Source organism: Chlamydotis macqueenii, chromosome 17, assembly GCF_036417535.1.
Source record: "Chlamydotis macqueenii isolate bChlMac1 chromosome 17, bChlMac1.mat, whole genome shotgun sequence".
In the NCBI taxonomy this organism is placed as follows: domain Eukaryota; kingdom Metazoa; phylum Chordata; class Aves; order Otidiformes; family Otididae; genus Chlamydotis; species Chlamydotis macqueenii.
Window position 1 is genome coordinate 509409 of NC_141572.1, and position 13809 is coordinate 523217.

Below are 13809 nucleotides of genomic sequence, written 5' to 3' on the forward strand. Positions count from 1 at the left end.
AAGCAAGTTTATTTTGAATAGAAATAACTTATTTTGTCAGCTTATGAGAGAGAAGTAAGGTTCTGGCTGATGGAAAACCATTAATTTAACTCATACCTTCATAAGAAATACTGCACAGCTTTTTGAACAGGTACCGACTGCACTGAAAAAAGTCGTAACACAAAGCCCAACATCTGCCAAAGGAACAGGCCACCATTCTAGATCTTCTGTAGAAGACAAAAGATAAAACTCTCTTTTTATTGGAAAGTTAGCAGTCATGAGAAGTGGGAGCTGTTAAAATATTCAGTTGCCTGCAGTCACGGGAATAGGACAGCCAAGAGGTCCGGTCTTCTTGAACAACCAGTCTTCAGTAGTAGTACGAGCGCCACACAGAATTACATTATTTAAAACCTTCATACATGGAGCAAAGTGCATACACATGGAGCGTCAGATATAAGCCATAAATAAAGGAAAGCCTCTCTTCACTCTTTATAGATTTGAGACCATCATTCATTAAAGCATAGTGGTATTTGAAACTGTTTTGATTATAAAAAGCTAGTTAAACTTTCTACCGTGAAATTACTACTCTAAGTTATGAGTGCATTGTAATGTTTTCAAAATCTATCAATCCATTTTATTCTTTTAACTTAATTAGGAATGTTAGATTGAGAAAATTAAGTACCCACTGGATTGTGAAGCAAACATAACATGGCCCCAGAGCCCTCAATGTTTGTGTCCAAGCCCTTGACAAGCATCCTTTAGAAGTAAGTTACCAAAACAGAGCATCAGGCATTTTAAAAAGCAACTACAACTGTTGCATTTTTTTCCAACAACAGTTCATAAAGCTTAGTTTTTCTATGAAGTGGAGTTTATTACAACATTAAGGAACAATATTTAACCAGTTATTTTAATGGAATATTTTACAAATTGATTCATACAGAGAAAAGCAAACACAATGTTGTTTTAAAGTTATTACCAACCAGCTACATTGCTAAGCCGTTAGCGAGTAAGTGTAGTACTGTAAACTAGCCATCAAGTATTGTAGTAACTTGCAGTTCAGAATGAGACAAGCAGAGACATTTTTAAGACTTTTTGTACTCAATTCTTTCTACTTTCACATCATCTCCGATTAGCTGATAGACATACGTAACTACTGTAGAAGCCTGGATATCCATCAACACAAAGGAAGGAATGATGTTGCTGGAAAGAGAGGAAAAAATTGTGTTAGTTGTGCGTATACAATGGCTGTAGCAGTGTTTCACCACCAGGTAAGAAATCAATCTAAGAAAAATGGGTATGAATTTAGTAAGCACAGTACATCAGATACAAACCTTTAAGTATTTCATTCTCATTTGTTTCAGTCTGGGAGATTTAGGAAGTACTATCAACCCTTCCTCTCCCTGATGTTTAGAATGTAAACATTAACCTTCATAATCAGTTTTGTTACCAAAAAGAAACCCCCCACAGGTATTTCCCACACTTCACTTACTTCTCTAAGGCATGATAAGCTCCTGTAGCTGATCCTGGATTGATATAGAACTTGTTTTCATGTTCAAACGCCTCAAATTTGTGTGTGTGTCCTGAAATGAGGATGTCCACATCAAACTGCCTTTGTAGCAGTGCCAGGCTGGCCATATCACCCCAGGGAATAACCTGATGGCCATGAATCAGCCCAATTTTGAACTGTCCAACAGTTACAACTTTCTGTTCAGGATAATTCAGGTTCTAAAAATTAAAACAAAAAATTCACCACAGATTAGATGTACAGATTTATATTTTAAAATCTCTATGGAACACCAAGAGAGGGGGAAAGCTTATAGAAACATTCAATGTAATTGGCCCTGCTGCTACAAAGCTGCTTTTCTGAACACTGTGGAGAAAGAGGGAGGATGCAAGGAATTTCAAAGGTCTGACAACCGCAGATCCTGTTTGCTGGAGTCCTAGACATAGCCAAGTACGGAAATTACTTTCTGTCATACTGATGGCAGATGAGAACTTACTGTGCAATTCACATTATTGACTGTAACTCCAGCTGTTGTCCAGTTTTCGTTTCCCATGCTCTTAGTGCTACAGAATCTCAGTTTGCCCACCTTTACTTGAATTACAAATAACCCAAATATTGCCTTTCTGTACAAGATGCACAAAAAATGACATTATCAAAAGAGGACACTACCTCATCAAAGTCCCCTCTGACAACATGAACATCCCCAGCCAGAGTCTTGAGGTAGTCATAAGTGTCCTTGGTGCAGAGGTTTCCCGTGCAGAGGATGTGTTGGATCTTCCCTGGAACCAGCAGTTTTTTGAATTTGGCTGGGAGGCTGTTGCATCGGTGCGGAATGTGAAGATCTCCTAATACTAACACCAACTATCAGGTGTCATGACAGGGAAGAAAGATCGTTACAGATACTTAAGATGAGAATCATTGCCAAACAGAAAGCATTGCAATGTTTTCTTCAGTTTCCTAAATCTGCATTTTGATATAAAAGCTACTAAAATAAGGATGAAATGGTGATGGAATATTGGTGTTTTGAGGGAAAACAAGGGCCCTTACTAACTCAGAACAGAGAGGGGGCCCTTACAAACACAACAGTCTACAGATATTTTTTTTGGTTTGTTGCTGAAAGCCACTGCAAGGTACAACACCATAAACGTGTTACTACTTGGTGTGTTTTACACAAACTTGGGAACAACCATAAACTATCCCACTTTTTTCCTTCCCCTTAAACATAAAAAAAAAAAAAAAGAAAAAAAGGGACATCTCTAGTACATCAGTACAGGTTCTCAAGCACAGACCTGGCTAAACTGTGGTCACTTCCCTTTAAAACTCTTTCGCCAAGTTTCTTTCTACTTTAATTTACTTCTGTTTTCTTCCTTATTAAAAAATAATTTTAAAAAGCAGCAAATTTGCAACATGTGTTAATAGCTGGCCAGAATAGGAAGCTTGTTGAGAGTCTATTATAGGAACCACTGAACAACAGGATGAGACTACCAGTTTAAAGAAAAAACAAAACCAAAGCCAAGGTGCTGCAGAGGAGATAAGCCTAGACTACTGCACACAGTGGCTCTGTTACCAGTTCTCACTACAATACATGGAAGGAGAATACAAATTTAACCGGGGCTTCAAAATTAAGGATTCAGATGAAGTAAGACCAAAGTTTAATACCACAGGCTTTAAATCTGCAAATAAAGTAATAATTAATGCAAGCAACACAGCAATAAATTAATTATGCAAAAAGGGCACAAAAAGCTCTTAAAGCACGGGGTGTTACGCCACTGCACTGTAAAAACACTGGGTCTAGAGACAGTCGTCCCCGCTAACTTGATGAATAGCTCCATATTAAAAAGGATCGCTTATCTTCCAACCGTAACGCTTTGTTCCTAAAGCGACAGCCATAAAACATGTTTGTAACAGACACAGCCTAGGTAGGTACACATAAAAGCACATACTGAGAAATTATCTTTTTTAAATTTTTGCTTTTTAAATTTTTTAGGCCATGCAGCTAATTCAGAAATTCAGAAATTCAATTTCTTCATGCTAACAGTCATCAAAAAAAGGTAAAGGGAACTTGGGTGGGGTTTTTGTTTGGGTTTGGATTTTTTTTAGCTGAAGAACGTCTCAGTGCCATCATCAAAGCCATGCATCTTCGAAGGTTTCCGTAAAGCCACACAGGAGTTTTTCCATCAATGAGCTACCAATTTAAAACTAACCCAGAAGAGGAAGGGGGTGGGGGGGGAAACCCCAAACACATTTCTGATGGTCTTTCAAGAGTTCCCAGTGAAAAATACCCTCACTGGCATGAGTCTAGAGATTACATACTTGAATGCAAGTAAAACATGGATAACAAGTGATTTTGATTATTAAAGTGGCGATAGACTGACTCTCTTACTGACACTTGAGGGACATGTAACACCAGTTTTGTATTTAATAAACTTACACGGTCACTTAAAACACACAACCCCACCGCAGTCAGCAGAGTTTGTACATTCAAAGACCATTTCCCTTGCTGACAAAGCCCCGTATTTCCCCCCAAATCACGTCTGAGCTGCCATTAAGTAAAGAAAAGCTCAGCAAGCTACAGTAACACAACCAAATCAAAAGCACTGAAGCGCGTTCAATAATCGCAGCTACCCGCGGCATAAAACAGCAGCAAAGACCGTGACGACGCCCGGCTTTCACTAGGAATTTAGGCGCGATCTGGAGCGCGGTTTGCACAGCGGCCCCTCCTTCGCACGCAGCACCGGGCACCGGTCCGGCCCGGGACGGCGAGCCAGCCCTCACCGCCGGAGTCAGCAAGCGCCAAGAGGAGTCGACTTACTCTGTGCCCAGCCTGATTGGAATGAAGGAGTTGATTGCAGACAGGGCGGAACGAAAAACAGGGTGAAACACGATCAATGTTAAACAAAAGGAAGCAACAGAAAAGAAAACATAGCCAAATGAACAGGCAAATTATAATTAATGAATTGCTGATGTTATGAAAGAAGCGTTAAAAAAAAATAAAAATAAATAAAAATCGGCTCCTGCGCTCTGCCCCGCTGGTGACAGCCCCTCAGCTCGGCCCCCGTCCCACCGGCGGGCCCTCAGCGGGGCTCCCCCTCCTCTCAGCGCCCCCCCACCCCACCCCGCCCCTCCATCCCCTCCCCCCCCCCCCCCCCGCTCGCCAGGACGCGGATTCCCGCCGGGGCAGCTGACAGAAAACGCCCCCGAGCCCGCGGCCGCCCGCCCGCCGCGCCCCGGACCCAGGCCGGCCGGAGGAAGCGAGCCCAGGGTCCCCCCTCGGCGGGTCGAGGGCCCCGGGGGGTGGGGGCCGGGCCGCCCCCGCCGCTCACCATCCTGCCGGCCGCCGCGCTCCCGCACACCCGCCGTTGCGGCTCCTCCCGGAAGCCAGGCCGCTACCAACCACCCGCTACGGCGCCTCCGAAGGGCCAATCTTGCCCTAAACGCGGTTCTCCGCAGCCACGCCCCTACGGCTACATCCGGGTCTCTGAGGAGCACGAAATCCTTCTCCTCGCCCGCAGCGGGGCGTTTCCCGCCCTTTGTGTTTTCCCGCCCTTTGTGCGGCCGCCCGGGGAGGGGAGGGGAAGGGGTCCGCAGGCCATGAAGTGCGTCATTGGGGGGGCTCATCTGCGAGGTACCCGTGGCCCCAGGGCTGGATGTGGGAGAAGCGGGGTCCCCGGAGCGGGTGGCACTTCAGCGGGGCCGGCGGCCGTGGGGGCGGGGAGTGCACGGTCCCTGGCACGGATTCCCGGTGTGAAGCCGGGCGCGAAGCACTAGGCCCTGCGGCTCGGGGGGCAAAGGCATTTTTTGTGGGGCATTACGCAGCAGGTTAGAGAGGAGAGGGCTGGATTCGTGGTACTTTCAGGTGGGGAAGGAATTGCTTATCTGGGTGCCTCCCTGTGCACGCTGTTCTCCTTCCAGAGGCCCAACTAAACCTCCTGCGCACCACCTTTCATACAAAATGCTGCCCTGCTGGTGCTGGGGGCAAATTTTGAGACCCACTGCTGGCTGCTTCTGTGTTTCTTAGGGCTGAATCTTTACAGATGGCCAGCTGCTTGGCACTAGCTCACACTTGTTGCCCTCTACAAACTAATTTCTCACTTCAGTGGTGTTTTGTATCATTAGGTTGAATTAATTTCTGGTGACGTCAGCTCATACCAGTGGAGCACTGGCCCAGGTTGCCCAGAGAGGCGGTGGATGCCCCATCCCTGGAAACATTCCAGGCCAGGTTGGACGGGGCTCTGAGCAACCTGATCTGGTTGGAGATGTCCCTGCTCCTGGCAGGGGGGTTGGACTGGGTGGGCTTTAAGGATCCCATCCAACCCAAACTATTTTATTATTTTATTCTATGATTCTATGACGTTTGAAGTGCACCTTGCTGGAGGCAGCTTTCAAAACCTCAAGGTGTTTGCGCTACTAAAAAGGAAGGAATAATGTTTTCCATCATATCATCAGTTTTGTTTGAAACATGTTGGAAATCTGTAATATTTCCCCTTAAATTATTTTGGAGAAAATACAGTCTAACTTTATTTTTAACTTAGAATGCATATTGCACTGTTTTCTTCTGCCAGTGTTCAGAAGAGCAATACATGCCATAGCACGTATCAGTGATGAATTCTGGTTTGACCCCATAGAAAAAGGCGTAAGTGCATTTGATTTATTGTAATTTTAAAATCTTTATTGGAAGCACAGTGTTTATGTTGTTGGAGATTGTGTTGTTTTCCTACAGGCACCCCTCAGTCTGAGTTACATTATCTCTCAGCTTCCTCCACTTTCAATATGGACAAATGCCATATTTTTGGTAATTGTAATTATGCAGATTACGTCATGGAAGATTCATTCCTGCTCTGCCCCTAGTATTCTTCAGGTTTGTTGTTACTCAGGCTGAAGCTCGTCCAGGACATCTGGATTAATACCAAGGGTTTTGTTTCTGTTGTCATGGGTCAAAAGGTTTATGTTTTGTACCACATCAGAAGCTGCCTCTAAACGTGTTTTTGAACCCGTATGACTCAACAGGAAGAATGCATCCATTAATACCCCTCTGATTAATCAAACACCATTAGCAGCAGAATTAGGGTTTTCTCCAGAGGTTTCTTAGTTAAAAGTGATCAACTCTCCTCACTGGGAGGCTGGAAGACCAGAAGTGGAGGTAATTTCTGAATTCCTGAAGAATTGTTGAAGTGCCACTACTGTCTTTACTCATTTGTACGTATCACATGGATGGGCGTACAGGAAAATTGTTTTAAACTCCAGTCCTTCAGCTGCCTCAAAGGCAAGCTGAGCTTTAAGTGTTGAGGTAACCCACACTTCAGGGCACTCAAATGTCTGCAGGTTGGATTTCTATGCCTGTATCACACCTGTGACTTCTGACCTGTAACAATGAAGGTACTAAGTTGGAACACGATTGCAGGCACGATGCATCTATATTTATTTTGAGCTGTACACATTAAAAAGTTTTGCGGCTTAGGTACGGTATTGAAACACAGAGGTGGCTTTTTTGTTAAAGGTTCAATAAGAAATAGTTTTGAGTTAATAAATTATTTTCCTTATATTTTCAGCTTGCCTTAAGATCCGTGAATTCTTCAAGGTCAGCATATGCATGTGTCTTCTTCTCATCTATGTTTTTTCAACATTATTGCTGGACAGCTGCCTCTCAACCATGTCAGAAGGAAAAACAGTTATCCCTTCCATGTAAATTGATAATTAAGGTACATTGTAATGGATTGTTATGCACGGCTTTGTAAGCAGCAAATTAGCCCAATTTCCAAATGAAATTACAGGAGGAGGCTCACTGAGGCATGTGGATGGCTCTAAACTGAAGCGCTTCTGAGCCACTCCGCAAAAGAGCGGGTTAGTATTTAATTACGCTGAGAAGGTGTACGTCCTGAGCCGTGTCCTGCGGTTCCGCAGTCTGAACCAGCTTCACCTGGGGGTGAAGGAACACCGCATTTCTGCCTCTGGAGCGTTGCTCCTCTAGCCTTCGAAACCAGTATGAGGCAGGAGAGTTGATCAGTTGTTTAGCAAACAGATCTGTTGGCCACGTGTTGGAACAGTGGGTGAGGATGGCGAGGATCAGTATCAGCTGCCTCAGCGTCTGCTTGCAAAGCCGCTTAGGGAAGCTGTAAGAGGAGGAGCTTGAGATAAACCGTACAAAACTGGGGGAATAACATTGCAAAACCGCTTGGTGAGTAAACTCTGCACTGATTTTTTTTTTGTTGGTTTTTTTTTTTTTACAGTCAGTTCTTCCTGTATTTAGAGGTGTAAATGTGCTGGAAAGGAACGTAGAGAAATGCAGCATTTACACAAATATTAACGATCATCACATAACTTTTCAGCTCCTCTGCAAACACGGTAGGTTACACATCAAGTGACTCTACAGAAACAGAAGCAGTTTAAAACAGCAGGGCAACATAATATTTGGTGTAATTATTGACTGAATGTTATTGATGGAACGTTATGCCAAACACTTGCGTGTGTTTTTTCCCTTGCATTTGTTGCACTTGTTACTGTTCACTTACTTCTTGTGGATTTTTTAAAAAAGCAGGATGCTGGAGGGCCATAACTAATAGGATGAAGGAAGTCTTAGCAGGTTAATTCAATTTTCTGTTTGTGGGTGAGTTATTTCCACGTAGCTAGAGTAAGTTGCTTGGTTACATTCTCTATTAAGATTTTGGAAAATAAGAAATAATACTGAAAAAAAAATTGAAAATCACAGATCAGCATTGATTTTTGTTCATATTCTTTATACTTAGGTGTTGTAAAAACATATAATTTGACTTTTCAAGAATGTGACCCACTGCAGGCTGTTTTTGCAAAGCATATGTGTCCAAACGTACTTAAAGTCCACTCCAGGTAATGAATACAAAAGTATTTTTTCTGGGGGGGAAAAAAAAAAATCGTACAAGAGGCAACACTGCTCTCATTGTCATTAACATAATCAAAATCTCATTAGAGCAGAGGCAAAAATGGCAAATTCCTAAACCCTGTATCTTGGTGCTTGATTTTTCACATTACAGCTTCAGAAATGTGGGTCATCCTGCCGTGAATCCTACTCAGTGTAACCTTGAGAAGTGTGCAACGTGTAATTTGAATTCACACTTTTGAGCAGCTTCCCCCGATGACAAATGAAGTACTGCTTTACTTTTATAGGCAGGGAATCCAGTGGTAAAAGTACACTTTTTTTTTTTTTTTAACGCAATAAGGCAAAGTTCTGCTTTGAAAAGCAGCCCTTTGGAAGAACCCAAGATTTGGCGTGTCCTTGCAAGCAAAGGCAAAGCACAGTTAGACTCGGCTTCTCCTGGCAGCGTTTCTGTTAAAAGTTTGTTGTGCACAGGAGCTCTTCTCACAATAATCAACATTAAAGGGGTGTAAAGAGATCTCCCTATAGATTCTACGTGCTGTGTGTAGAAAAAGATGATGCAGCTTTTAAAACTGCAAGCTTTTGAACAGAGTATAGGGTGCCGGGGTTTGCTCAGAATTGTGATACACGCACACAGAAAGGCGGCAGCAATGTGTGTATGTGTAAGTGATTTGGCAGCATACAGCAGCATTAAATATAAACAAATTTCCTTTCATAATTACTGGTTGTATATTTTGATCTCTGCGTACCTGTTGCTATATGAATAAAAAGATGCAGCACGCTCGAGGGCTGCGCGCTGCAAAGGCAGGTTTTCAAACAGTGTTGCCAACTAACAATTTTCATTTCTAACGTGAGTCTCGTCATTTGTGGCAGGTAAAATTATTTTAATGTGGAATGTGATTTTGTAGGCTGCTGGCTGACATAATGATTCACTTTCCAACCAGTCAAGAAGAAGTAACCTTATCAGTTACTCCGGTGAAAGTTTGTTTCAAGAGTTACACTGAGGAAGACACCGGTAAGGAAATTCAAAAATGAAACAATATTGAGACTTTCAAACAGGTGAACTAAAGGAATGATAACTATCACAGCGTAAACAGAGAATGCATTTTATGGCTGAATGAGACTTTTAAGAGAGGGAACCCGTATAGAGAGATTTTAAGTCATGCTGCCGCCCTCTGCTTTTAATCTATTTTAAGAAAGTGTGGTTTTAATAACATTTTGCTGGTATCAGTGACAGACAGCAGACCGAGCAGCCAATTGAAATAAATGATGCCGCTTGCCGTAGGCGTAAACAGGTAATTACTGTGCTGCGAGAGCAGAAGCATGGCAAGAGACAGGCAAAAGATAATTTTATAAAGAACTATTTAAATCTGAATACAGTCATTATAGAGTTGATATCATTACGAAGGATATTTCAGTGTAAGGGCAGTGCAGTGTGTTAGCTCCTAACGCTGTTACGCTGCACGCTGCCATTTTCAGCCCTCCAGCTGCGATGGAGAACCATCTAGATGCTTGGTGCGTGACCCGAAGTAATTTTAAAGATCTAATTGTGTTCTTGAACTGTAGGTTCTTGTATATCATGTAATAGAGGGATGCTTTTCATGCTTGCGTATGACCAAAGCTGAGGATAATGAGCTAGAGAAAGATGACTGCCTAGAGCGTAGGGGTGGGGATTGCGCAGAGAACAGGCCAAAGGAGCGGAGAGCAAGGAGGATTGAGTGGTGGAAACTGGAGTGAAAGAGGGAAGAAACTACTGAAAATAAAGAGACACTAAAGAGTACATTTTGAATGACAAACGTTGTTATTTGGAAACATACACTTACAAGGGTTATTGTAAGAAAAAGGGGAAAAAAGAGTTGGTAAAAATCTAATAGATACCAAGAAAGCAAACAGTCAAGGAGAAAAAGGAGTAATTACAAGCATTTTTCCTATGTAGCGTGTGGTGCAATACACTCCCTGCAGCGAATGTTCTGTATGCACTGAAAACGTGTCCTTTGAACACATCGTCTGGTGGCAGCTTGGGTTTGTCCACTTTCGGGATTCATTTTCAAAGAAAGCAATCACACCTTCTGCCTGGACTTGTTTTCATTTGCATGGGGTGAGCTCTGCCTTGCAGAAGCTGGCAGGTGTGCTACATCTCTGCAGTTGTAAGGAACTTTACAAGAGGCTATTTGAACGCGCAGTGGGGCCTTGTTGAAGGCTGAGAGGGAAAAAAAGAAAAACAACCTTGAGCAGAGAAACAGAAGACTGGGAACAGTTTGTAATACTCTGCTGGCAGCCTGGCGTTGGAAGGGAATGGGATAGGTGTGTACTTGTGTACTGTTGAAGCCAACGTAGAACTTTTCTGAATGCCTCTGAGACAATAACGCATCATGGCAGTACCCTCTTACTTTCTTCTCACACACCTAATCACAACTGCGGACTAATCTAAGGATAGCAAGCAACAATTGCATACCTGAAACTGGAGAGCCTGTTTCCTGTTGCCACTTAAGTATCCGGAAAAGATTGTAATTTAAAACAAAGAACTTAAGTCCACCTTCATTGTCCTCTGATTATCGTCAGCAATTACGATTAATCTGTAAAAGTCATGCTGCATTTTGGTCTTCCCTTCTCCGCAACAGTAAGCAGCAGCCGGTAATACTGTTTGTGAGGAATGCCTGTAGACAAAGCCGATCTGCAGGAACGACAGGAGGTATCGGGTTCGATCACACAGTGGAACACAAAACAGGTTCTGTTAAAAGACATTTACATCTACATAATGTAGTGTAAACAAAGGGAGGATTCTATCTTCATTATGAAATAAATTTAGATAAGCTAAACACTTATTACTGTTAGTCACTATAAAAATACAATTATGTCTCCAAACGACGCTGATGCAAAAACCTCATGGTTATAATAGTTTTGTTGAGTTCAAACTTCCCTCCTTTGAGTCCTTGACTTTCTTGTTATTTTAAGCAGACCTTTCAAAGACAATGCTTACTGAAATACAACTGAATCCAGATGAATTTGACTACTTTCAAGTTGGAGTAGATTCTGAAGTGACGTTTTGCCTTAGAGAATTGAGGGTAAAGTAAGAATTTTTTTTTAAAATAAAACATTTCCTCTTAATTTGCCTGACGTGACCAGGACAATGCAGAATGGTCCCTGCAGAACAGCCCTGGGAGGTGTTCCCCCAGGCCTCCTGACCAGCAGCAGTACTCCACCAGCTGGTTGAGGGTTCACTTTAAAACCCAGGATCTTCAGGACACTGCAGAGTCCCTCACAGTAGCCTTTGAAAGGCAAGCGAAACATTTTGAGAACAAAATGCAGTTTCAGTGCTGGGCAGGCACACGATAACTGTACTGGAGAAAGCATTGCGGCCACAGAGGCTCCCCGTGCAGAAGCTTCTCTGGCAAAGCTCCCGGCAGGGAAGGCAAGAAACATTCTAGAAGCATTAGACTTTTACCCTCTTTTTGCTAGTAAACAACAGCCGGGATAAACTTACATTCTAAGATTGATGATTTTTTTTTAAACTGCGGTTAACCACCCACCCCTCCTTTCCCAGGGACTGCTCGCGTTTTCAGAAGCTGCCAGTGTTCCTGTCTCAATCCACTTTGACAGAGCTGGAAGGTACGTTTTGGAAGGCACCTGGCTAGAACTGCTGCAGTTACAACCCCGCAGGTGGTTTCTGTCTGCAGGTTACTCAATGAAAATTTAATGGGAACAGTAAATAGATTTCCATTTCGTACCAAAAGCTGTGTTTCTGATCTGTGACGCAGGGGTAAGTAGTTTGTTGTTATGCACAGAGCATTTAACAGAGGCGCCAGCGTTACTGAGCCAGCCGTGCTGACTAACGAGCACCTGCAAGTTACCTGGGCACTTCAGGCTCTCCGTCTAATACATGCAATTATTTTATTTAGTACTCTAAAGAAACAATATTTTCTGTTTAAAATATAATTTTAACAGATATTTAAAACTATAATTTGACTAAGTATAATATGGTATAGCATTTGCTTGTTGGTGCATTTAAATCTAACAGGAAGCCATCTTCTGTTCTTCATCAGCAAATATATTAGATTTCCAGCTTTTCAGAGGCAACGTTTTTTAATCTGTATGTATAAAATCGCATGAGCTGTATTTCCTCCAATACGTGTAATTATACATGCTGTTTCAGTCTCTGAATTTTTGTGTTCAGACCAATTGCTTTCAGCATTGAAGATATGTTGCTGGAAGCCAGCTTTATTTTGGCTACCTTGTCTGACCTTGAAAAGGAGAGCGCCTCCCAGCAGCCTCCGTGCTTTTCACAACAGCAGGAAAGGTACCAGGTGGCTCCAGGGGCGGGCGAGGGAGGCAGGTTGCCTTAGGAGGATGAAAAATGGAAAGTCTAAGGTTTTCCAGCCAAGTCAGACTTCAGATGGAGAGGAAGCAATGTGCTCATTGCTGCAGGGCGTTGGTAAGCACTGTACAGATCCTGGAGTCTTTGTTCACAGGGAAACTGTGAACTAGACAGGGTCAGAACATCTTGGCGTCACACAGAGCAATAAAAACTGGTGCAGCAGAGCACACTGTGTGCTAGCTTCTGCCTTCCTGTATCTCTGTGGTGGTCTGTTGCAGTAGGAGGGGAAGGGAAGATACTTGTTGGGAGTCTAAAGCCGTAATGCCTTTCATTAACAGAGAACAGACATTCTAACAGAAACGCGTAAAAGCTAGTTACTAACCTGACTTGCTCTCCCCAATCCAGGTCTAAGACACGTACAGGTAAATCTGAAAAAGCCTCCGTGGCTAAAGACAGCAATGCAGAAGCAGTTGCTTCCAAAAAGCCACAGCGGAATGGAAACGCACCGGACACGGAGTCAGCAAAACCTGTGAGTCCTCTGGCAAAACAAGAGATTAAAAATGTTCCCCGAGTCACAGAGAGAGAGGTGGCAGGTGTAAAAGGAACAGCCATGACCAAGGCACAGGACCGTGCAGCGCTGGAAGGGGAGGCAACGGAGTCTCACTACCAGAAGGTAAGGAGGCTCGCAGCCGTACATACGGGGGGACACCTCAGCTGGCGTGGAGCCGAACGCTACCCGCAGGCCGGGGGTTACTGCGCCTCGGCACTCAGCCCTCCGCGCAGCCTTTGAATGGCGCTGACTTTCACCGCAGCACAGCTACAGAAAACCCGCCAGTGCCGTGTTTAACTGCAGTGCTGGAAACACTCGGGTGGCAGGTGCGTTTTACTAGGAAATGCTGTGGACTAATAAAGATTTCTAAAGTGGCAAAAGCTTCGGAAATAATTAACACTCAAATTCTGTATCACGTGCCGTTTCTTACTTGTATAAATATTGCATTTTCCAGTTCCATTCCGTATTTTTTGGAGCAGTTTCTTGTAAGAAGGATGCCATCAGTCACGCCTTCCATAGTTTAGCAACAGCTAGCGACACCGAAGAGGATTTTGGCAACGCGCAGGGCTCCCAGGTTCTCTAGTAACACAGAGTTTGAATCCAAGCAAAGA

General features: G+C 43.4%; 2 protein-coding genes and 1 long non-coding RNA gene across 3 annotated transcripts; 1 reads left to right on the forward strand and 2 right to left on the reverse strand.

Annotated features, from left to right (window-relative positions):
* Positions 1 to 202: 202 nt before the first annotated feature.
* VPS29 (VPS29 retromer complex component) lies at positions 203 to 4922 on the reverse strand. The gene is made up of 4 exons (XM_086761113.1): positions 4807 to 4922; positions 2153 to 2344; positions 1469 to 1704; positions 203 to 1179 (listed from the first exon to the last, which is right to left on the reverse strand). Exons 1-4 carry the CDS (start codon positions 4807 to 4809, stop codon positions 1062 to 1064), a joined length of 549 nt encoding a protein of 182 aa, XP_086617239.1. The 5' UTR covers positions 4810 to 4922; the 3' UTR covers positions 203 to 1061.
* A 152-nt stretch (positions 4923 to 5074) lies between these two features.
* On the forward strand, positions 5075 to 13791 carry RAD9B (RAD9 checkpoint clamp component B). The gene is made up of 11 exons (XM_086761108.1): positions 5075 to 5108; positions 6046 to 6116; positions 7033 to 7182; positions 7711 to 7825; positions 8227 to 8326; positions 9242 to 9348; positions 11292 to 11398; positions 11878 to 11942; positions 12508 to 12630; positions 13054 to 13321; positions 13653 to 13791. Exons 1-11 carry the CDS (start codon positions 5075 to 5077, stop codon positions 13779 to 13781), a joined length of 1269 nt encoding a protein of 422 aa, XP_086617234.1. The 3' UTR covers positions 13782 to 13791.
* Positions 9424 to 13132, reverse strand: LOC147598536 (uncharacterized). The gene is made up of 3 exons (XR_015260387.1): positions 13031 to 13132; positions 12575 to 12671; positions 9424 to 11064 (listed from the first exon to the last, which is right to left on the reverse strand). It is a non-coding gene; the product is annotated as an uncharacterized LOC147598536 (long non-coding RNA).
* Positions 13792 to 13809: the final 18 nt, after the last annotated feature.

What these genes read in the sequence shown, in the direction of transcription:
- RAD9B (XM_086761108.1), top strand. Translation starts at nt 5,075, where the DNA reads ATGAAGTGCGTCATTGGGGGGGCTCATCTGCGAG. An exon ending in TTTGCCTTAGAGAATTGAGG is followed by an intron (nt 11,399 to 11,877) that starts GTAAAGTAAGAA and finishes CTCCTTTCCCAG; the next exon opens with GGACTGCTCGCGTTTTCAGA. An exon ending in CGGAGTCTCACTACCAGAAG is followed by an intron (nt 13,322 to 13,652) that starts GTAAGGAGGCTC and finishes TGCATTTTCCAG; the next exon opens with TTCCATTCCGTATTTTTTGG.
- VPS29 (XM_086761113.1), bottom strand. An exon ending in TCAGAGGGGACTTTGATGAG is followed by an intron (nt 1,705 to 2,152) that starts GTAGTGTCCTCT and finishes TTTAATTTTTAG; the next exon opens with AACCTGAATTATCCTGAACA. An exon ending in GCTTATCATGCCTTAGAGAA is followed by an intron (nt 1,180 to 1,468) that starts GTAAGTGAAGTG and finishes CTCTCTTTCCAG; the next exon opens with CAACATCATTCCTTCCTTTG.